General features: G+C 38.8%; 1 protein-coding gene across 1 annotated transcript in view; it reads left to right on the plus strand.

Moving 5' to 3' along the window:
• Window positions 1-25,291, plus strand: part of IQCH (IQ motif containing H) — a 207,446-nt gene that overhangs the window by 9,847 nt on the left and 172,308 nt on the right. Inside the window, exon 4 of the mRNA XM_060152775.1 lies at window positions 10,748-10,865. Coding sequence (XP_060008758.1) covers window positions 10,748-10,865 — 118 coding nt within the window. The remainder of the gene's footprint in view (window positions 1-10,747; window positions 10,866-25,291) is intronic.

Consider the following 25,291-nt stretch of genomic DNA (forward strand, 5'->3'; position numbering starts at 1 on the left):
GTTAAAGAGAAATGACCTTTCCACACACTACTATATATAAAATAGATAACTAATAAGGACCTACTGTATAGCACAGGGAGATCTACTCAATACTCTGTAATGACCTTTATAGGAAAAGAATCTAAAAAAGAGTGGATGTATGTATAACTGATTCACTGTGCTGTACAGCAGAAACTAACACAACATTGTAAATCAACTATACTCCAATTAAAAAAAATAAAAATAAAAAAGAGAAATGACCTTTCCTTACTTTGGACCTTCTTACATCCAGGCTTCCTGAATTTGAGTGTATATAGATTAAGGTTTTGTACTCAGCTTAAAACCCCTGTGGCCCTATTTGCATCATACATGTATACCAAGCATAAGTGAATCATATCAGAGAGTGAGGTCAAGTTTCAGAGAGCACACATGGAAACATGGAAATCTAGAGACACAGCCACGACCCAAGCCTCAGGAGTGGGGTGCAGAGGCTTGGGTGTACACTCTGCCTGTCTCCCTTTCTCCCACATGAAGGTAGTACCACAGGCATCCATCATCCCTTGGCAGAGGCAAACCTTCCCTAGTCTGTCTAGTTTTTAGTCATTTACATCTTAGATTTTTAAATTTGGGAATAACAATATGACCTGCAAATAGGTTAATATACATCATCTTTTGAAATAAACCATCTGTAGGGAAAATCATAAAAGGGATTCTTGGAGAAGAAAATATTGGAGGTTACTCTACCAACTTATATTGACTCAGCTCTAAATCAAGAGAGCCACACAGGACAAAGTGGGAGGCCTATTCAGATGGCAGCCAGGAGATCTGTAGTAGGTGGGGAGTGCGTAGCCAAAGGATGGAAGGTACAAACAGCAGGAAGAAAGGTCCAGAATGGAGGGGGTGGGGAAAGTACACAGGAGAAGAGATGTCTGTCACCAACTCCAATGAAAGTTCTCCTGTCCTGTCTCCAGCTTTCTCTTCATCCTCTCATCTTGACAAAGAACAGAGAGTCTGGGCTGTAGATCTGCAAGCTATGATAACTGAAAAGAGCAAACTAGGTAGCAGAGAACCAAACAGAAAGATTCTGGCCAGAGACCTTTGCTTGTACAGTTCTTCTCCCTGGCCAAGGTGTACCCTTGCCCCTTTTAGGGTCTGGAAGAGTAAAGGAAGGTGTTAGTGGGGGCATTCAGCTGGCTCCCAGGAGTGGTCCTTGGATCCTTTCTTTCCTGTTCAATACAATAATACAGTCACCGGCCCTCTTACCAGGGAGATGGGAGCCTGGCAAGTTTGTAGGAGCCCTACGAGCCTGGGGGAGCAACTCAGTCATAGCTGTGGATTTGGGATGCTAAAGTGGCACAAAATTTGAAGATGAAATGAGGGGAGCCAAGGTCAAAACTGGAGAAGAGTCCAAACTGGGTTTTCAAAGTAAGCAGACCAAAGGCAGGCCCTGGGAGCGGAAGTGTGAGTCACAGGGCATGGCTCAGGGCAGAAGAGGAGAAGCAGCAGATGGAAATGGAAAACATGAGACCCAGGAGCTCAGGGCCGGTTGTCTGTGACTGTCATATTCCCAGGTAGATAGTCACACCTGGCTCTGCACTTGGGGCGGGGCACTGTCCAGAGACTGTCATGAATAGACTTTGCTTCAGAGTCTGCTGTGGCCTCCCAGGAGATTATATGCAAAGCAGGTTGCAGAACCCCGAATTTCTTCAGGTTCACATGCCTGGGAGGAGCAGGACTGACCAATTCATTGCATTTTTCTTCTGAGGTTCCATGACAAAGTCCTTAGGATACCCAAGTAAACAAGGAGTTTTTTCATGACTGATGGAATGACTCACTGAGAAACCAGTTGCTCACAACTGATCAGGAGGCCAAAGGGGGAGACTTAGTTTCATAAAAGTTTCAAGTTGTGACAGACCTGGACCTGGCCTTGGATCCCACAAGGCTATCAGTCAAAGAATTTGGGTGTGAACCCATAAAATGTGCTTGCTTATTTGTAAATTATATACTTATTATCATAGACAGTGAATTATCAACTAACAGCAACATAGAAATGTTTCAATAATGAGATAAAGATGAACTAAACAGTTAAAAAATTTCTTTATTAACAGCACAAAACTTCTTTCTCTTGTAAACAGGTTATTAATTATAATGTTTTGGTTTCTTAATCTTGTTAATCATGACAGCTTTATACTGGTTGTGGCTAATATCCCAAAAATACTCTACACTTAGCTGAGATTCAGCATTGATGCTGGTTGGATGTAAGCCCATATCTTAGTTAGTCTTCTGGATAATTTTTAAGTTTGGGGGGCTTGGGGAGGCTGACTCTTCATAAGTTTGATTGGTTGATCATCATTTTTACATTTTAATATGGCTGAAGAAAAGCTAGAAGTAAAAGTGTAAGTTCTGCCATTTTCTTGTTTTTCACCAATGCTTGTTATCATTTTGTTTTGTTTTTGTTTTTGTTTTTTTGCTGCATGGCTTGTGGGGTCTTAGTTCCCCGACCAGGGATTGAACCCACGCCCTCTGGCAGTGAAAGCTCGGAGTCCTGACCACTGGATCGCCAGGGAATTCCCAATGCATGTCATCATTATCTTAAATACAGTGTGGCTTTTCGCAGGATTTTTTTTTAGGACACCTGTCCATTTTTCCAGGCTTAGTTTAGTTAAAACTAAATAATATAATCCACAAACCCACTTCATGAATAAACTGCAGTTCACTCTAATGCTCTGGAAAAACACATACAATGCTGACCCGCCTGTTTGTTCTTTTGTGGTTTGGAGCTTCCACTCTCAGGAGGTATCCAGAAGCGCAGGTGACATGACCACGTGAGGGATCCAGTGACGAACTGAGTATTAAATAGTAGTACAAAGTAATTTCTTACTTTTATTTTTTATTTTATGCATTTCTTATTATAGATAAATAGAAGTTCTTACACTCTCTTCACACGACGAATGGCCTTGTCTTATGTATCACCTGAGACGTGGGTACCCTGAGAGACCACAGGTCTAGAGTGACGGTTCTTAAACTTGGGTTTGCAGTCCTCTTTCCCTGGCTCCCAGATGGGGTCCTGGAATCTGCATTGTAACAAACACTCTGGGTTGTCCTCATGCAGATCATTTGTGCTTGGGATCCTTGGGACAAGCATGACTCCCTGGAATCAGTATTCTTTTGGCCAAATAGAGGGCCTGCCTCTGTGTGATCAACAGCTTAGTCCTGGAAATTCCGCTACCCCATTGCTATGAAGGGCTAGAGTAAGCCTCTTGCACTAGGATCGAGCCAAGAGTGGGACCTGGCAATAAGGCTGGTAGGCTTGTCAATGTCTGCTTACACAGTGAGTCAGGTGGAGTGTCAGGGGCCAAACAACCATGGCAGCAACTCCTTGTGAGAGGAATGGCATATAATAAGGACTACAAATTCCTGTTGCTCCTTTGACAGTAGAGCACAGTTCCTATGAGTAACTGAGATTCAATGTTTTTCAGATACATGGGGCTTCATTCTATTACGGAAGCCCAGGAAATTGGGAGAGTCCACTCAAAATGAGTACTATTCCTGAATCCACCTTTAAAAATTATTTAGAAAAGATAAACAATAATGATCATCATCCTCATTATCATGAATTTCATCATTATCATAACACTTGACAGTTTACAAAGGACTTTTTTTTAACCTATGAGGTAGATTTTTTTTTTTTTTTTTTTTTGCGGTATGCAGGCCTCTCTCATTGTTGTGGCCTCTCCCGTTGCGGAGCACAGGCTCCGGACGCGCAGGCTCAGCGGCCATGACTCACGGGCCCAGCCGCTCCGCGGCATGTGGGATCTTCCCGGACCGGGGCACGAACCCGTGTCCCCTGCATCGGCAGGCGGACTCTCAACCACTGCGCCACCAGGGAAACCCTACCCTTTCCTTTTAAAGCTATGCAAACTGAGGCTCACACCAGTGTTCCAGGTCACACAGGTCATCAACAGTGAGGTCCACATACTACCCAAAGCAATCTACAGATTTAATGTGATTCCTACCAAATTACCCATGGTATTTTTCACAGAAATAGAACAAATAATCCTAAGATTCATATGGAACCATAAAAGACCCAGAGTCGCCAAAGCAACCCTGAAGAAAAAGAACAAAGCAGGAGGCATAACCCCCCAAACTTCAGACAATACTGCAAAGCTACAGTAATCAGTATCAGTGTGGCACTGGCACAAAAACAGACATATGGATCAATGGAACAGAATAGAGGGTCCAGAAATAAACCCACACACCTACAGTCAATTAATCTTCAACAAAGGAGGCAAGACAGTCTCTTGGGAAAAAGACAGTTTCTTCAGCAAGTGGTGCTGGGAAAGCTGGACAGCTGCATGTAAATCAATGAAGTTAGAGCTCACCCTCACACCATACACAAAATTCATCTTAAAATGGCTTAAAGACTTAAACATAAGACATGACACCATAAAACTCCTAGAAGAGAACATGGGCAAAACATTCTCTGACATAAATCATGCCAATGTTCTCTTAGGTCAGTCTCCCAAGGCAATAGAAATAAAATCAAAAATAAATAAATGGGACCTAATCAAACTTACAAGCTTTCGCACAGCAAAGAAAACCATACACAAAATGAAAAGACAACCTACAGGATGGCAGAAAATATTTGCAAATGATGTGACCAACAGGGGCTTAATTTCCAAAATATACAAATAGCTCATACAACTAAACAACAAAAAAACAAACCACCCTATCCAAAAATGGGCAGAAGACCTAAACAGACATTTCTCCAAAGAAGACATAAAGATGGCCAATAGGCACATGAAAAGATGCTCGACATCGCTAATTATCAGAGAAATGCAAATCAAAACTACAATGAGGTACCACATCACACCAGTCAGAATGGCCATCATTAAAAACTCTACAAATAACAAATGCTGGAGAGGATGTGGAGAAAAGGGTACACTCCTACACTGTTGGTGCAGCCACTGTATAAAACAGTATGGAGGTTCCTCAGAAAACTAAAAATAGAATTACCACATGATGCAGCAATCTCACTTCTGGGCATATATCTGGACAAAACTATACTTCAAAAAGATACATGCACCCTTATGTTCATAGCAGCACTATTCACAATAGCCAAGACACAGAAACAACCTAAATGTCCACTGACAGATGAATGGATAAAGAAGATGTGGTACATATATACAATGGAATACTACTGAGCCATAAAAAAGAACAAAATAATGCCATTTGCAGCAAGACGGATGGACCTAGAGATTATCATACTAAGTAAGCCAGAAAGAGAAAGACAAATACCATATATCATTACTCATATGTGGAATCTAAAATATGACACAAATGAACATATCTATGAAACAGAAACAGAATCACGGACATAGAGAAGAGACTGGTGTTTGCCAAGGGGAAGGGGGTTGGGGGAGGGATGGAGTGGGAGGTTGGGATTAGCAGATGTAACCTTTTATATATGGAATGGATAAACAACAAGGTTCTACTGTATAGCACAGAGAACTATATTCAATACCCTATGATAAACCATAATGGAAAAGGATATTTTAAAAAAAGACTGTATATATATGTATAACTGAATCACTTTGCTATATAGCAGTAATTAACACTGTAAATCAACTATACTTCAATAAAAAAATTAAAAAACAAACAGAACAGCAAGGACCAGATTGAAGTCCAGTCAAGTGTCTGCAAGTATCCTCTCCTACACCATAGCTACCTGAAAACCAGGAAGGCTAATTTTCACAGGGGATGGTTTTCCTTTTTCCCAAGTATTGCTCAAGAAAATATCTGGTAGTCTTGTCTAACAGAGACAAAACCCAATAGATACACAAAGTGATGATAATGGATGCAGCACATGCAAGATTTTCCTAGCAGTCATTGAGAAAACAATGATAAGGACATTATCAAAGGTGGTATATTTTCTCCAAAGAGCTCAAAGTGCTTTTGTATTGTTTTCAAAATAGGTTTCATTATTATCCCTACTTTGGCAATGAGTCTTCTTCTATGTCAAAGTGTGATTCTTCTTCTTATCATTGCTGGCTTGCACAGATTTTATTGCTTGAGATATCTGCTCACACTGTTCTTAATGACCACGCTTTGCTTATTGACACTAGGAGGGTGACTACCATCTGTACCAACACCATCAGAACTGCACAGAAATCTTCATTTTATATTCTGTGATGCTAGTGTTTTGAGGGGGAAAAAAAAACAAGAACAAAGCAGATAATCATGAGAAACAGTGAGAAGGAAAGAAGAAGTTTCTGTTAAATGATGAGTATAGATTAGAAGGTACATTTTCACTCAGTTATTGAAGCCCCCTTGGATCTCTTCTGGGTTGTTACAAAGCAGTACACAAATCCTACTTATACAGAATATGACTACCTCCTAGTTAAAAAGAGAGACAAAGCACAGGTTGTTAACACTTGGTCATCTAGGTGAAGGGTATTTGGATGCTCACTATTCTTTCAATTTTTCTATGGGTTTGAAATTTTTTGAAACAAAAAATAAAATTTTTAAAAGCATCATAAAGTTTAGAAATAACAATAAATTGGAAAACATTTCCAACACACATGATATAAAAATTGCTAATATTCTTAAATACAAAGTGCTCTCGCTGATAATAATAATAAAAACCCTTGACATAGACAAAAGGACATCAATAGAATACTCACAGAGCTAGAAATGCAAACAACCAGTAAATAGGTGAAAAATATTTAATCTCACTGGTAAACAAGAATTAAATTATATATTACTGTTTTTCTTAACAAGTTAGCAAAACATGTCATTTAAAACACCCTAATACTCAGTGCTGATGAGGGGGCCGAAAGATGGGTGTACTTTTATACTACTGGTGGGAGGTATAAGTTGTCACAAAGTTCTTAAAGGAGGTTTTTCAAAGTATGTGAGAAGATTTTTTAAATTGTTATTTTTTAATTTGGTAGTTTGTATCTTAGGAATTTATCCTAGGATATAAGGAGAGATACGCATGGATCTCTGTATAAGTTTGTTCATTTCAGTGTTATATTTAGTAGCAATAAACTTGGAAATACCTTAAATGTTAGCAGTAATAATGATTAAATCTGCAACACATCTGTGTATTATATAGCTATTAAAACCAATATTGTCCAAGACATTTTCATGACATGGAAAAATTCTCACAGCATATGTTGAGGGGAAAAAGGGGGGATGCAAAATTGTATCTCAATTCAAATTCACTTTTAAAAAAAAAAAATTTATTTATTTATTTTTGGCTGCATTGGGTCTTCGTTGCTGCACACGGGCTTTTCTCTAGTTGTGGTGAGCAGGGGCTACTCTTCGTTGTGGTGCACGGGCTTCACATTGCAGTGGCTTCTCTTGTTGTGGAGCACGGGCTCTAGGCACTTGGGCTTCAGTACTTGTGGCATGTGGGCTCAGTAGTTGTGGCTCTCGGGCTCTAGAGCGCAGGCTCAGTAGTTGTGGCGCACACAGGGCAGGTTGATTTGTTAGTTGTTCCGCGGCATGTGGGATCTTCCTGGACCAGGGCTCAAAACAGTGTCCCCTGCACTGGCAGGCGGATTCTTAACCACTACGCCACCAGGGAAGTCCCCAAATTCACTTCTAAATACATAAATACAGAGGTAAAAGGATTTGTAAGAAATACACTAAGAGAGTTTCACTTCTAGGAAGATGGTATAGAAATACTTTCCCCTATTCCTTCTGATAAATACAATTAAAACCCCTGGATGTTATATATAAAACAAACTTAAGAAGACTCTGAAAGGTGGAGAGTAGGGGAGGACATGATGGTGAGGTCCCTGGATTTTCCGCTTGCCTCATCTATCCCATATCTGGCCTATTTTATTTTCATTTCCTCTGAAGAAGTTCTCTTAACATTTCTTGCAAGACAAGTCGCTGGTGACCAATTCTCTTAGTGTTTGTTTGAGAACATCTTTATTTCTTCTTCACTTTTGAAGATAATTTCGCTGGATACAGAATTGCAGGTTGGCGGGTTTTTTCTTTCCACACTTCAAATATTTTACCTCACTCTCTTCTTGCTTGCGTGGTTTATGAAGAGAAGTTTGATATAATTCTTATCCTTGTTCTTCTGTAAGTTTTTTCCCCAGTCTTCAAGATTTTCTCTTTGTCCTTGGTTTTCCACAGTTTGAACATGATTTGTCTAGGTGTGGTTTTTTTTTGGTATTTATCCTCCCTAGTATTCTCTGAGCTTCCTGGGTGTATGGTTTAGCATCTGTCATTAATTTTGGAAAACTCTTCGCCATTATTACTCAAATATTTCTTCTGCTCCTTTCTCTCTTCTTTTTCTGATATTCTCAACATGGGTATGTTACACCGTTTATAGTTGTCCCACAGTTCCTGAACATTCTGTTCTGCTTTGTTAATTTTTTTCTCCTTGCATTTCATTTTTGGAGTTTATATTGACATTTCTTTAAGCTCACTGATTCTTTCCTTGGCCATACCCAGTCTGTTAATAAGACCATCGAAGGCATCCTTCATTTCTGACAATATTTTTTATTTCTAACATTTCCTTTTGATTCTTTTTGGAGCTTCAACCTCTCTGCTTACATTACCCATCTGTTCTTGTATATTGTCCACTTTTTCCCATTAGTGTCTTTAGCATATTAATCATAGTTATTTTTAATTCCTGGTCTGATAATTCCAAAATCTCTGTCATATCTGAATCTGATTCTAATGCTTGCTTTGTCTCCTCAGACTGTTTTTTTCTTGCCTTTTAGCATGGCTTGTCATTTTTTGTTGGAAGCTGGACATGATGTATTAGGTAATAGGAACTGAGGTAGGCAGGCATTTAGTGTGAAGTAAGTAGGCCTTTATCTGTCCAGGTGTTATGCCATGTTTACTGTCTGCTGTAACTGTAGATGTCTGAGGCTTCAATTTCCCCAGCTATCTTTGTTTTTGTCCCCCCTATTGTTTTTGGGTTTCCCTAGAAACTCCTTCCTAAATAGAATCTGAGACTTGCAGTTCTTTCACCTGTAATCCTCTGTATGCAGAGGCTCTGTGGATGTAGTATGTGTTGGGGGGAAACGTGCAATAATCCTGTGATCAGGTCTCATTCTTTTGGAGGGTCTGTGTCCCTGTTACCATCACATGTTTTTCTCAGCATTTCCCCCCCTTAGGTGAGACAGGAAGACTAGAGGGAGCTGGAGTTAGCTAATTGCCCTTCTTCAGGTCAGATAAGGCTTTGATAAAATAGTTTTCCCTGAGACCTAGCTTTCATTATAGAGAACAGAACAAAGAACAGAACTTGGAGTATTCTCTTCCTCTTTCCCTGCTGGAAACAGGAGGGGATTTTTCTCTGATCTTCACAGAGAAAACAAGGTGGGGCTCCTAGAGGTAAAACTCATGGAAGTATGGGTCATCTGCCATCCTAAGACTTGGCCCCTCAGAGTTTTTAACTCTCAAGGAAATCCACACTGAGCCTCCAGAAATTTGTTGACTAGAATTTAAGTGCTCTTCCCAGCACTGGCTCCAGCAACAGGTTTCTGCTCTTGGGCTTTATCCACCTCTTTCTCCAGTTTTGAAGGCAGCAGTTTTCCCTGTGATCTCAATTCTTTGATGTATCTAAGAAGAGTTGTTTTTCTGATTCTTCAGCTTTCTTGCTGAGGATTGGAGCGAAACTTCCAAGCTCTTTACATGTCGGAATGAAACCAGAGTCCATAAATTGCTTTTTAATTGTAATTTTACAAAAGTGGGCATCACAACAGAATCAAGAAAGTGAGTCATTTGTTGTTGAGTTTAATTGACCTTAATTATGTTGACCATCTTAAAGAACTGGAACCTGCTTTAAAATTAAAATTAAGACCTACATTACACACATATACACATTCTTACAACTTTATTTTGTTTGCACATTGTTATCCCATGGAACTCCTCACTGCTTAACAAGGAAGACCTTTAACCACCTTTGATCCTTAAGTCTCTGCAATTATATGAAATAGCAGAAGTTTAAAGAGTATAATGATGGGGACTTCCCTGGTGGTGCAGCGGTTAAGAATCTGCCTGCCAATGGGTTCAACATGGGTTCGAGCCCTGGTCCGGGAAGATCTCACATGCCATGAAGCAACTAAGCCCGTGCACCACAACTACTGAGACTGCGCTCTAGAGCCCAGGAGCCACAACTACTGAGCCCGCGTGTCACAACTACTGAAGCCCGCATGCCTAGAGTCCGTGCTCTGCAACAAGAGAAGCCACCGCAATGAGAAGCCCACACACTGCAAGGAAGAGTAGCCCCCACTCGCCCCAACTAGAGAAAGCCCTCACGCAGCATCGAAGACCCAATGCAGCCAAAAATAAATAAATTTATGAAAAAAAAATAAAAATTAAAAAAATAAATGAAAAATATAAGGATGAACTGCTTAGGGATCAGCATTTTGAATATATTTAACATTGGCTATATTGTGACTTAATTTTATTTAACAAAATACAGCATATTGTATTTTTTAAATTGAGAAATATTTTATAGAGTAGTAATTCTGTCAATTGTGCATCATATAAACTCAGCCAGAGAGAGAGCTTTTTATTCATGCTATAATGGTCATTATCAGGCTAGGAAGTTCTTATGCTTAATAAACAACTGCAGTTTTATAGTGGTAAAAATGCTAAAGTTGGTCAAATTTATTGTAATTACCAATAGAATATTTCCCATAAAATGTAATTTAACTAGGAAGCATTGTTTTTAAGTTACAATTTGTGAAGCTTTTATGATAGCAAATTTGACTTTAATTTTTTTTTTTAAACTTAGGTTGCTTCCAGCTGTAATTGATCAGAAATCATTTATTTTCCCTCTGGAATCTGAGGGGAAACTTTGGCAACCCCCAAGACAGCACAGTTCACTTCCACATGCCTTTCCAAGAGTAAAGGTAGGAAGAGAGAAATCCATAGAGACAGAAAGTGGATTGGTGGTTGCCAGAGGCTGGAAGGAGGAGGGGGGGAGAGTGGGGAATGATGTCTAATGCTTGTCAAGTGTCTTTGGGGGAGGATGAAATATTCTGGAATTAAATAGTGGTGATGGCTGCACAACTCTGTGAATCTACTAAACACCATTGAATTATACACTTTGAAAGGACAAAATTAAAGTTTATGAATTATATCTCCATAAAGCTGTTAGAAAAGAATTTTTTTTTCAAGAGCAAAGGTGGGAAATTGTGTTCTAAATGAGAAAACATGCCATTGTTGTTTCAGATATGTTCACAGCATGGTCAATTTCTATGACAAAAGAGCTTTCTTTGAAGTTAAGTTTCCAGGCGGCAAGGAATAGAGCCCAAGAGGTTTCTGGCTTTTGGTTATTCTTTCAATTTGATTGCTGTTTCCTCCCTGACTCCCCCAAAGTGGTAACAGTTCACGTCTTCTGGGTACCAGATGCTATTTTCAGTGCTTTGGGAACATTAACTTGTTTAACCTTCAGAATAATCCTAGAAAGAGATGTTATTATTATCTTCATTTTATTGATGAAGAAGCCAAGATGCAGAAATGTTAAATAAGTTGCCCAAGAGAACACAGCTAGTGTCAGAGCCAGGATCATGAACCCAGAAATGTAGGGATCCAGGGCTGTGCTCTTAACCACCGTGATACCCTTTTTCAAGTAATAGCTTTATTGAGATACAATTTATATACCATAAAATTCACCCTTTTAAGAGGTTTTTAGTATATTCACAGAGTTGTGCCACCATCACATGGTACCCTTTTTACAATTGTTTGTATTAGTTCTAGGTACTTTGGTAGGAAGCATCTTTGCTGTGGACCTCTTTGTTGCAAGCATTTCCACCACAAGCATTTTTGCCACATAACTAATTGGCCATAAGGCAATTTTGCTATAAGAGATAAAATAACAAAAAACAAAAGAGGGACATTAACAAGGACATAAAGAAGCATGAGAAATGAATAACAAAATTTAAATGACTTTTTTGCAAAATACAAAATATTTGAATACATTTAAAATGTGGGTAGATCATGGCACTACTGTACAAATGACCAATTTTATTTTGTGGGTTTTACCTAAGCACTTGTCTTTCAAGTCTTTCATTCATAGTATTGTATACATATTTTTGTTTGTTTGTTGACTCGTCTCCTTGTTTGGCATTGTGCTTTTTCTCTTTCACTGACATTTCGTCCGTCATTAAGAGAGGTATCAGTTTCCAAATACTAGGGTGCGTGTTTGTACCTGAGCTTTGCGTTGCCCTGTGAAAGCCGCTAAGCTGTGTTCTATTCTTGGCATATTTGTTACATGTCCGCTGATAGATGTTCCAAAGTTCTGTGCAAAACCTGGCTTCAGCTCTGCACCTTCAAGGCCTTCAGTCTCTTTCTCTTTCCAGGTAGTGTGCTTCAAAATAAGAAACCAGCTCTTGGGGCAAATCATCATCAATCAGCCTGATAAAGCCATCAATAATGACTAATGCATTTCAACCAGTGGAAACTGTCAAATCAAAAACTGTCAGCCAGTTATTTTATTTCATGGCAGAATTGCCTTATGGCCAATTAGTTATGCAGCAAGGATGTTTGCAGCAAAAATGCTTACAGCAAAGATGTGTACAGCAAAGATGCTTATGATGAGAATACCTTGTATTTTCCTTTATTACATTTGCCAAAATTTGTAACTAGATATTGTTATATGATTTTTTTAAAAATGCCTGACTTCCCACTAGATTATAAGCTTAATGAGGGCAGGATCCATGTCAGTTTGTCCATTGCAATGTAATGCCAGGTTACTCTCGACAAATGTTTGTTGAATGAATAAGTGAAACCGCCACAGTGACTTCGAATGGTGTGCTCATCCCCATATAAAATATTAATCCAGGATCTTCTGCACTCTCAAAGCAGCCCACTCCTACCTTTGTCACTGTACTTGTCACATTGGGTTCCTTCAGCCACTATCTGTGGAGTACTTCCTGTGTGCCAAGGACTGTTAGAGGCACCCTGGGATGAACAATTCAGACCAGGTCCCCCCACTCTCACAGAGCTTACATTCTAGGGGAGTGGAGATAGACCATCAATAAGAAAATACCAGGTAATAATAAAGGCTCTCACGAAAAACAAAAACAGAGTGCTGTTATAAAGGGAGCTTAAACTTCTCACCTTCCTTACTATTAAGCCTCTGCTTTCATTAAATGTTTACTTTGCCAAGAATCTCAGGAGGGCCAGAGTTAGTCCATAAGTGGAAGATTAGAGATCTCCAGGTTGTAAAGACAATGAAATAAAATATATGAGATTAGGACTATTTTAGAACACATAGTTGCTATTATTATTCCAGGAAAAAAAAAAAAAAACTATGGCCAGAAATTTATTTTCCCAAAAGAGTTCTGAATCCTGGCAAATGATTATAAAGATAAGGGATCTTATGTGCCCCGTGTTCTTTTAAATACTGCGAGCAGGGGTGAGCTTCATTTAGAAAGGGGCATGGACTGTTTCCCACCCTGACTTTACCTTCAGGGCCTGGATCCCTATTGTTGTTTTATATCTAATATCAGTGACATCTGCTTAAAAATGCATAACTGCTGACACAAAGATAGCCCTAATTTTGCGCTGTAAAGTCAATGACAAACAGTGCTGTTTTGCCAGCTGTTCTATAAGCCTACTACACCAACTTCAAAGCTTGTATTATTGAGTAGCTGTGAAATCCAGCTGGGATATTACCACCTCTAATTGCCCACTGCCAACCTTTTAAACTAGGTAAACCCCAGTTGCTACTTTAAGCTCTTTCTCCAAAGTGAAGAAATTGTTTTTGGAATTCCATTTCACACCAAAAAACTAAAATGACAAATCACCTGGAGTTTCTCAGTTGTAATTAAGAATCACAATAAAGAATTGTTTATCAATTTCTTTTACATTTGAAAAAGCCATATTCTGATGGCTTTTCTTTATGATATAAAGAAAAGACTGGAGCTAAGGCTCCAAATCAACACCAGTCCAATCCTTCTTTTAGGCACCTTGGACGATAGGCGCACATGTACTCATAACAGTCAAGGAGAGGGTTTGAAATAACAAACGAAATAGATAAGAAGGAGGGAGGAAGAGGAGAAAAACTTTATAGGCCAAGAGAGTGTCTGATTTTCTTGTTGTGTTCGGCAAGCTAAGTCTGAAGGCAATTTCAAATAGAAGTTCCTAAACAGTTTAAACGCAAGGACCTACTTAGAAGCATGATACAATTTGTACGTTTGCGGAGCAGGGAAAAAAAACACATCTCATTGCTTGAGAGTTATTTTCCAAATGAATTCCATAAGATGGATGCTTTATCCCTCAAAACAAATATAAAAATATATATTGTGATCTGATACAATACAGCAATGTGCAAGATCTGTGTCTAAGATGGGAAGAATCTTTAATTTTGTGAATATGGATCTCACTGAGAAAGTGATTTTCAAAATTTGATAAAAACTAAAGTTTTGAGGATTTTCGCCATTATGAGGAAAAACGTGATGAGAGATAAAAGACAGAAAATGTCAGGGCAAGTAAGGGTTGCTTTACAGATTTTCACTGTGAGTTATATCTCACTTAATATTGGATGGGGAAAATTTGCTGGTGAAATAGCGGGTGGATTTTACAGAATAAAGTGGGGAGAAGAGAATGCCTACAAGTAACCAACAAGCACTGTGATCTCTGTCTTCTCATTAGAATATAAGCTCCATGAGAGCAGAAACTTTTAAAAACGATTTTTTTCTGTGGTTTCTTAAAACCTTCTTAGTATGAAAATATTCAAATAAGCCAAAAATAGTGTATGAATAACTATTTCTCCTTCACCTAGATTTAACAATTGTTAACCTTTACCAGTTTTGCTTCATCTATTTTTTATTGAAATGTTTTAAAATACAGACATATAGACATTTCACCCCTTAATGCTTTAACGTGTGTCTTTAAAAATGAACACATTCCTACTTAGCCACAATACCATTATCACACCATTATAACATTACCATTATAACAATACTTCCTGAATGTAATAAATACTCAGGTCATATTCAGATTTCCCTCATTATCCTCCAAACGGCTTTTACTGGTCTTTTGTCCAAACTTGGATCTGCTAAGATTTATACATTGTGTTTGATTATTTTATTTCTTAAGTCTCTATTAATCTAAAGCAGAGAGACTCTGTTTAGTTCATTACTGTAACCAGTGCCTAGACAGTGCCCAGCCTGGAGGATGCTCTCAATAGACGGCAACATGATGATCAGAAGTATGAGTTCACATCCCGGTTCTCTACCACTTACTATCTGTACCTTGGCAAGTCATTTAACCTCTCTGTGCCTCAGTTTCTCATCTGCAAAATGGGCTCTATGACACCCTGTTGTAAGGATAAATGAGTTAACATACGTGCATGTTTGTAACAGTGCCCCATGCATGGTGAGTGCTATGTAAGTGTTCATTCTTCTTCATATTTGTTGATGAATACTGGTCAACCTCACTTATGTACCTGATATGTACCAGGCAGTATTTTAGGCATCTGTCAAATTTCTCTACTCTCATGGGGCTTACATTCTAGTTGGGGTAAGGTAGTCGTCAGGAAAACAGAAAACAGTTTGAAAAGTAAACATAGAGTATGTTAGTTGATGAGAGAAAAGTTAGGTTAGGAACATAGGGAGTGTTGGGATGATCTCACTTGGAAGGTGACACTTGAACAGAAATCTGATGGATATGGGGAAGCAAGTCATTTGGCAAATAATTGGGGAAAGAGTATTCTAGGCAGAGAAGACAGAACCTGAAAAGACCCTGAATTAGGAGTGTGAACAGCAAGGAAGCTAGAGAGGAATGTGCAAGGGGGAGAGAAGTAGGAACAGGGATAGGGACCAGATCTTGCAGACCATTGTAAGGACTGTGGAGATCTGAGTGAGATGGGAGGCTTTTCACCAGGGGACCAATCGGATATGATTTGCAATTGACAAGGATCACTCTGGCTGCCAGGCAGAGAATATGATGTAGAAAGGCAAGGGTGGAAGCAGGAAGACCATTCAGGAGCCTGTGTTAGCCATGATGATGAAATCATATCTCACCCTCACAACATTTCTGAAGGAAGGAATTATTGTTATCCCCATCTGACAGACGAGCATATCGAGGATGAGAGATGATAGTAACTTAAAACTAAGAAGTAGGAGAACTGGGATTCAGACTCAGTTCTGTTTAACTTCAGAGTCCTGGCTTTTCCTCACCACTGTTAAAAATACGAAACCTTGAGCTCCCTCCCTGTGTTTGCCACAGGGAAATTTACAACTGGGGAAAAAAAAAGAAAGCAGCTGAATAAATTCCTGATTTTTTCCACAAAAGTTCCTAACCATCCCCGGAATTATCCTCAGATATGTCCCTCTAAACTTTCCCAAAGAAACTTCTCAATGCAATGCTCCTGATAAAAGTGACCTTTTCCATTTCTGATTTGTTGCATTGATACTAATATGGCAATTGTGAAGCCACATTAGAATTATTTATAATACACTATTATACTCTATCATATGCAATGCTGTTTTACTGTAATTGGTTACCATTCAATTAGTTTATATATATAAAGAGGTTTATACTTTACAGTATAACTTATGGCTAGTGGAACAGGTGATTAAACATGGTATTTGGGGTTATTTCTATAAAAAATGGGCATCAAAAATAGGCCCTTAGCAGGACAGGAATAAAGATGCAGACGTAGAGAATGGACTTGAGGACAGAGGGAGATCAGCTCGGTGCTTTGTGACCACCTAGAGGGGTGGGATAGGGAGGGTGGGAGGGAGACACAAGAGGGAGGAGATATGGGGATATATGTAGATGCATAGCTGATTCACTTCGGTATACAGCAGAAACTAACACACCATTGTAAAGCAATAAAGATGTTTAAAAAAAATAGGCCCTTAGGACTATATTTTCTAATAACATTGTTTCTATGAGAAGAGTCAATTAGCTACATATTTATGACTTAGAGCATCTTCTCCAGAAACATAAGCTATTTACTACAACTGCAAAGCACACTCAAAATTTATTATACGGTATTCCATGGTTCAATAACATTTCAAAGATGGCATCCCAAATTTCTCCTGCCTCTCTCCCTGGCTTACCAGGGGATGCTAACTTCTGGGCATTCAGGGAGCCCTCATTCCCCGGCCACCAACACATGAGAGTAGCTTGTAGCAAAAGAAGGGAGGTCACGGAATTAGCAACTGGCCCATGTGCCATAAAAACAGGACAGAATGTCACCTTTGGCACACACTACTGCTATAAGCTGATGACAGTGTCTCCATGGCATATTGTAAGAATGACACAAACATAGTAAAACTAAAAAATGTCTTTCCTCACTGGCATGCTGTTTCATTTCTTCACATATTTTGATTTTAATGCTACTATGTGCTAGGTGCTGGAATGCAAATTTCAGTGCTGTAGGTGCTCACAGTCTGTAGACAGGCATTCTACAGACAGAGTGGTGAGTGCAATATTAGAGGTTTGGCAAAAGTACTCTGGTAGGGCCAGGGGGATATGCCAAATGCCTGGGCTTTGTTGTAACCAGTCAGTACATCATCTCTAAAATCTGTTTCAACCACAGCAGTCTCTGACCTCTATGTCCTAGTCTGCCAGCTCACATAGTACATTCTTCCAACGATTCTTCACTTCAGTAAGCACCTTCAATCCACTGACCTCTCATTATTTCACTATTTATCACTTTTATCTTATTGTACTTGCTTCCTTAGCTAGGGAAGACTGCATGATTGTGGCAGAAATTTTTAGTTCCCTACCCAGTATCCATTCCCTCATCTGCATTACTATAAACTGTGATTTTGTTCAGGATGGCATCATGCCAGGCGGAATAAGGTCTCATTTCTGAGCCTTCCTTGCAGCTAAATATGACCATGTGTCCCAATTCTGTCCAGTGAGTACTGAGCAGCAGTCTCCTGGGGTTGGTTCTAGGGGATATTTTGCTTTCCAGATGAAAGGATATAGTAACAACTGGCATGTCCCTTCTCCCATTTCCTCCTTCTTTCTCCCCTGAACACAGACATGACAACTGGAGTTGCAGCAAGCATATTGCAACCACAAGGTGACAAGTGTAGGGACAAAGGGCAATATTCTGAGGATGGTTAGGACAGAAAGGGGGAAAGGGACTGGGCCCCAATGGCGTTCATGAGCAGCTGATTTTTAGCTAGATATATGGGTGCCCAACATAAAGACTACATTTCCCAGCATCGCTTGCAGTTGGACATAGCTATATGACCAAGTAGTACTGACTAATGAAATGTTAGGGGTGGGTATTGTGGGAAGTTTTCTGGAAACTGCCTTAAAAGATAGCTGACTTGTGCTCTTTGATCTTTTTCTTCCCCTTTCTCTATTCTGCTGCCTGGAATGGGGCTGTGTTGGCTGGAACTCTAGCAGCCATCTTAGACCAAGAGGAAGAGGCCCATATATTAGGGATAGCAGAATATTAAGCTGGAAGGAACCTGGTCCCTAGTAACTTCCTGGATTTCCAAACCAACCCTGACTAACCTATCTCTGGACTTCATATACATAAGAACAATAAATTCTGTCTTACTGAAGTAATATTCTTCCAATTTTCAGTCACATACAGCAAACAGTCTTATTCTCATTACCGTTATCCTTCTCATTACCAAATTTAATTTTTCTATGTCTGGATTTATGGGTTTTTTTTTTCTTTAACTGGAGGTGAGATACGTATTTCAATTAGTGATCAGAAGTTCAATCATTCTGAAGGTCATGCAGAGGATGGATTGGAGGTAAGACTCATTGTAGGGGCCATTACAGAGGTCCGTGTAATAATCAATGAGGGCACAGATCAAAGCAGTGCCTGTGGGGATTAGAGAGGAAGTAAAGGATAGATAGATCCTGATATATAGGAAGTTAAATCAAGAGTGTATCAACAAACATTTCGTTGTAATGGGACAGCATGTTATGATGGAAAGAGGCTTTTGAAGTCAGAGACATCAATACAATCCTGTCTCTCCACTTTTGGATTATATGACCTTGAGAAGTCCCTTAGCCGTTTGTCCTCATTAGTAAAGTAGCGATAATATCATATGCTCCCTCTTCCCATTTTAAGGGCTATAGGACAGCACTTGGATTATGACAAGCCCCGCATATTATGGTGCCAAGTACAAAATAGAGGCTGAATAAATGTTAGCTCTCTCCCCCAACCTTCCTCTTGTTCTACAATTCAACTACAGGAATCAGAACATAGGACAGGCACATCGGAATGGAATTAAAGTCTTAAGGTTTTGTTAACCTGAGGCAGCTGGGCTTTTTAGAAGCAGCTTGGGGTTAAGTGATGCTGTGATTGTTGATCCCCTAGCCTAGCAGGGAGGTAAGAGGGAATATCATAAAGCATAGAATGTTAGAATTCAAATAATAAATTAATGAATAATTAAATTTTAACTACACTTTAATTTTAAATATAACTTGTTATTACGAAGATTTACCTTTGAATGGACACAAAAACAAAATGAAATCCATGTAACCATCACCCAACTTTAACAGTTGCCTTGATTTTACCATTCTTATTTCATCTATTCCCTCCACTTTTCTCGGTGAAGTCTTTTAAAGCAAATCCCAGACATCATGTCATTTTACCTTTAAACACCTCAGATAATGACTTAAAAAAAAACAGAACTATTATCTCATCTAACAAATTTAACAATGCATTAACAATGTATAATTCTCAGTCCATGTTCAGTCTTCCCCAATTGTTTTAAAACTATTCTTCTCTTGTTTGTTTGAATCAGGATGTAAACATTGTCCACACATTGCATTTGTGGGTTTTTGTTGTTGTTTATTTTTTAAAATTGAAGTATAGTTGATGTACAATATAAGTTACAGGTGTACTATAGTGATTCTCAATTTTTAAAGGTTATAGTCCCCATGTTGTACAATATCACACGTTACATTTGTATCTCATTTTATCTATAGCAGTTTCCCTCATTTAAAAAAATGTCACTTATACACAACATTGTAAATCAACTGTACTTCAATTTTTTTTTAATGTCACTTATTAAAGAAACCAGGTCATTTGTCATACAGGTTCTCCACCCCCTTAGTCTGGATTGGCTGACTGCAATCTCATGGTGTCATTTTACACATTCCTCTGTCCCTAGTATTTCTTGTAAACTAGTAGTTTTATCTAGAAGCTTGATCAGATTCAGGTGACATCTTTTTGTTGGGAATACTTCACAGGTGGTGTAGTGTACTTCCTTTTATAGCATATCAGGAGGCAATTTCTTCTCTCTCTTTTAATGATGTTATTAACATTGATCAGTGAGTCTGAGTATTACCAGTTTGATCTATCCTATATAAGTTCCCCACAACCGGGCTTCCCTGGTGGCGCTGTGGTTAAGAAACCACCTGCCAGTGCAGGGGACGCAGGTTCAAGCCCTGGTCCGGGAAGATTCCACATGCTGTGGAGCAACTGGTCCCATGCACCACAACTACTAAGCCTGTGCTTTGGAGCCCACGAGCCACAACTACTGAGCCTGCATGTCACAACTACTGAGGCCCATGTGCCTAGAGCCCGTGCTCCACAACAGGACAGGCCACCACAATGAGAAGCCCGCACACTGCAACAAAGAGTGGCCCCTACTCACCACAACTAGAGAAAGCCCACGCACAGCAGCAAAGACCCAGTGTAGCCAAAAATAAACAAATAAATTAATTAATTAAAAAAATAATAATAGTAAAATTCCCCACAACCTTTCACCTAATGATATTAGCAAAAACTGATATTTACCTACCTATTTCATTAGGAATTACAAAGTCATAATTTTATTTATTTGTTTATTGGTAATTTTATAATTCTATCATTCCTTCCGCCTTTATTAGCTTCTCTGAAGAACTTTCCCTTAGCAACTCTTTGGTGAATCTGAAAAACAGATTTTCAGGAAAAGCGGGATAAATGTATGATTCTTTCTTTGATCTATCTACTTTCAGATTAATTTATCAATTAGGGTTTTTTTGGGGAAGGGGAAATATTATTAAGAACTATAGATTTTTATATATTTGAAGTATTTCACTGCATTGCATTAGTATTTTGGGGCCTGTAGGATCCTGAGTAGTACTTTATCATTTGAGATACTTAACACACATTAGTCACTTAAACCTCACAAACAACCCCATGTAGGTAGGTATTACTACCCAGTTTTAACAAATGTAAAATCTAGATCATATAGCTTGAACTAGGACTTGGTATCTACTGTTCTTTCAAATAAGTATAATAATGGTTGAAAGAATCAGAGCATTAAAGGTGACTGGATTCTTTTTCTTTTTTTTTGGTTTTGAGATTAAACAGCAGATATCTTTAACCAGTGGGAATATGATATTAACCAACATACACTTTAGAAGGCATTACTTGTAGTGGGACTTCCCTAGAGGCACAGTGGTTAAGAATCCACCTGCCAGTGCGGGGGACACGGGTTCAATCCCTGGTCCGTCAAGATCCCACATGCCGCGGAGCAATTGGGCCCGTGTGCCACAACTACTGAGCCTGTGCTCTAGAGCCCACAAGACACAACTACTGAGCCTGCGTGCCACAACTACTGAAGCCCGTGTGCCTAGAGCCTGCGCTCTGCCACAAGAGAAGCCACCACAATGAGAAGCCTGCACACCACAACAAAGACTAGCCCCCGCTTGCTGCAACTAGAGAAAGCCCGCATGCAGCAACAAAGACCCAACACAGCCCCAAAAAATTTTTAATTAAAAAAATAATTAAAAAATAATTTAAAATTAATAAAATTGAATTTAAAAAAAGAAGGCATTACTTGTAGCAAACACTGTTGAGAATAATGTTATGCTGATAACACTGTAACTTAGTAAATAGCTTGTCTCAACTTTGTTTGTGAAGCATTTCAATTTTGATTACTCTGTGTGGGATCTACTGCTCAGATGTATGTCATTTTATGGTCTGCCCATGTCTGGGGAGCTGGCATTACACGCTGCCTAGTGTTTTTAATTCAGAACTTCTTCTAAAAGAAACCTTAGCCTCTTATGTTCAAGCCTTAGTTTTAATAGCATAAGCTATTTCCTTCTTATATCACTTTGTGGGCATAGTAATAAAAAAAATACCACAAAATCACTGATGAGATGAAAATTGAGCTCCCTGCTCTGTGCAGCCATGTAGGTAAAACAGTAATTGGCTCTGATAATAACTTTTGTTCTTACAAACCAAAGTCTAAATGAGAGTCACATTTGATATATCTGCTTGTAATTACTATCAAAAGGAGAGGATACAAAGTTTAGATTGTTTAGTCACTCAAGATAGATTAAATAAATTGCTGTCTTTTCTTGAACAATTTAAGAAAATTTTCTGAAATTATTTCTGATATTTATCTCACTGTTAGTAAAAAATGATCATCTTCCAGAGCATTGCTTTTATGCTTAATGGAATGATTAATTTTGTTTTTGTTTTTAAATCTATAATTATTTTTCTTGAAAAATCTTATTACTGGGTCTGACAATGTAGCTTATGCTCATAAATATTTCCCTATACATCTCTATAGATGGTTTGTAAGATAAATTTAGGTTATGAATGTATATGACAGTGATTTTCAGTGAGACCATTTGATATTTTTATATTATTTAAATGTAAACTCTTAATATTTTTTAAAAGGGGAATTAAATCATATGTGCTACATATTATTTTGGCATACACGTGCTTTGGAGTCAAAAGAGAAAATATTAGAATATTAATAATTTTAAAGGATTTTTCCATTGCTTTAGAAGCTAATAAAGAATTGCTATTACAACCTATCATTTCTGTTGGATTTCTATTTACATTTTGATTTCTTTCCAGAAATATCTGTGTTCAGTGCCACAGAAATGTAAAAATGGAAGGAAACAACTAGTTTTTAATGCCAGTTTTAACAATGATTCTGTATTTGATCATTTCCTTTCTATACCAGTCCCAAAGCCACATAAAGTTGATGGAGCATAAGAAAACTAAGAAAATGGCTATGGTCCACTGAGCCAATGATCCCAGAATTTAAAAGTTCTAACAAAGCTTAGACATGATAGATGAAGTTATTGCCATCAGCTGTATACAGAATACACATTTTAAAAACACCCGAATTACAGAAACCACATCCAGCCAATATAATACATATTAGCAATTTCCCAATCCTTGGTAGAATGGATTATTCTGAAAGTTTAATTAAGAAGGAAAAAATTATGTTCAGGTATTAATTTCAATAAAAGAGGCACTCAGCTTCCATGCAAAAACCCTGGAGTAGTGCTGTAAGTGTGGGTTACCCACAGAAGGAAAGCCATTTATAATTAGGCACTACATTATTTTTGTCACCACACAGACTTTAAGGAGAGGTAAGAGCTATGCCTTATTTGTAACCTGTGTCCCTGCATGGGTTAAATCATGTGCACAGTTGAGTGCAGTTATTTGGAGATTTGGTCTAAAAACTATTAAAAAAATAAAAAGAAGGTTTGGGGCTTCCCTGGTGGTGCAGTGGTTGAGAGTCCGCCTGCCGATGCAGGGGATGCGGGTTCCTGCCCTGGTCCGGGAGGATCCCACATGCCGCGGAGCGGCTGGGCCCGCGAGCCATGGCCGCTGAGCCTGCGCGTCCAGAGCCTGTGCTCCGCAACGGGAGAGGCCACAACAGTGAGAGGCCCGCGTACCACAAAAAAAAAAAAAAAAAAAAAAAGGTTTGGAGGCTGTGTTAAGAAATAACTTATCTAGACGGCATGCATTCCATGGGTGTTTTTGTAGTCTTCCCCTTCACTTTGACCTCAGGCACAGACCATGTATGAATGCTTAAGATCAAAGAAATGACTACAGCATGAGCTCATCTGGCTGGTTCCTATAACCGTTTTAACAATTGCATCAGATCGCCCTCAGAACTAAGACACTCCATTGAAAGGAAATCAGTGTTTTTAATTGCTCACACCTCCTTTTTAAAAAGTCACAAAGACCACATATTGTATGATTTCACTTATAAGAAATATCCAGAATGGGCACATCCAAGAGAAAGAAAGTCGATTAGCAGTTGCCAGGCTCTGGATAGAGGAGGAGATGAGCACTGATTGTTAATGGGTATGAGTTTTCTTTTTGGGTAATGAAAACGTTCTGCATTTGAGGTAGGGGTGATGGTTGTATAACATTATGAATATGCTAAAACCCACTAAATTTAAAAGTCACAAAAGACTTCAGAAACTGTTGGTACTACCATATTCCTTAAGTGTCAATTTACCTTTTAGCATCAAATAACAGAAAGCAAAACATGGGAGGGGGAGATTGGGGGGTTGATAGTCCTTCAAGAGACAGACTGTCAGGTCTAATGTCACACTTTGCAAATAAAGAAACTGGCTTCCAAAGAGGGGAAGTAACTTACCCAAGGTCACACGCAGGCAGTCCAGGGTAGAGCAAGATTGGAGCCTAGGTCTCTGGTCACCTATCCAGTGCCCCTTCCCCGCTACCACTGTGCTGCCTATCCTGGTGGTTCATATTTAAGCATCTCAGCAGTAACTCATTTGAATTATTTTAAATGAGGAACACGTGGTTCAAATGAGATGTGTGTTTCTTTTTTCTAATGAGAGCATATATTTTTCCTATAGATAGCAAAAGCTCTGCGAAGGAGTGGATAAGTTTGTTGTGGTAAATTTACCAAGTCCAAACTGAGATTTACCTGTAAATGTCCCTCAAGGAAAGGGGACGCTTTAACAGACCAAGGGAGCCCTCTACCTGCATAGTCGTAGTATAGACTTCATTGGCAAAATTCTTGACCTGGAAAGCTAAAAATAAATCGAGACCAGGTATTCTATCCTTTGTCCACCTTGGTTGGCTTCTAGCAGTATTTTTGAGAAAATGAATGGCGTCTGCAGATGGATTTTTATGAGTAACAGGATACACAGAGGAAAATCTGCAGAAAATTCCTTTTCTGTGAATAAAAGACTAATTAGTCACCTAAATAAAAGACCCAAAGATATACTTTTTTGTCCAGTGAGAATTACATTAAAATAATTATTCTCAAAGAACTTTAGACTCCTTTGAGGATGTAAAATGTTAGTAGGCAGTTTTGTTCTTCTGGCATGAAAGTTTCATTGTTTCTTTGTTTCAGCGAAAGACAGGGTTGAATATAAAAATCATGCAGGATCCTGAAAACATCCACCACAGAGCTGCTGTAAATGCGACCTATGGAATCAGTTTGCCATGTATTAATCAGAGAAAAGCATGTGTAAGTAATGAGTTGTTTTAATGAGCTCTTTTTCTTTTTTAGAGTTGAAAGTCATTTATTAGTCGTGTAAGATACAATGTAGATTTTAAGTGAAAATTTGGATCCTATTGTCCTTAGAATTTTTTGGAGATGAGAGTGGCTTTCATTCT

This window comes from Lagenorhynchus albirostris, chromosome 1 (genome assembly GCF_949774975.1).
Source record: "Lagenorhynchus albirostris chromosome 1, mLagAlb1.1, whole genome shotgun sequence".
Lineage (NCBI taxonomy): Eukaryota > Metazoa > Chordata > Mammalia > Artiodactyla > Delphinidae > Lagenorhynchus > Lagenorhynchus albirostris.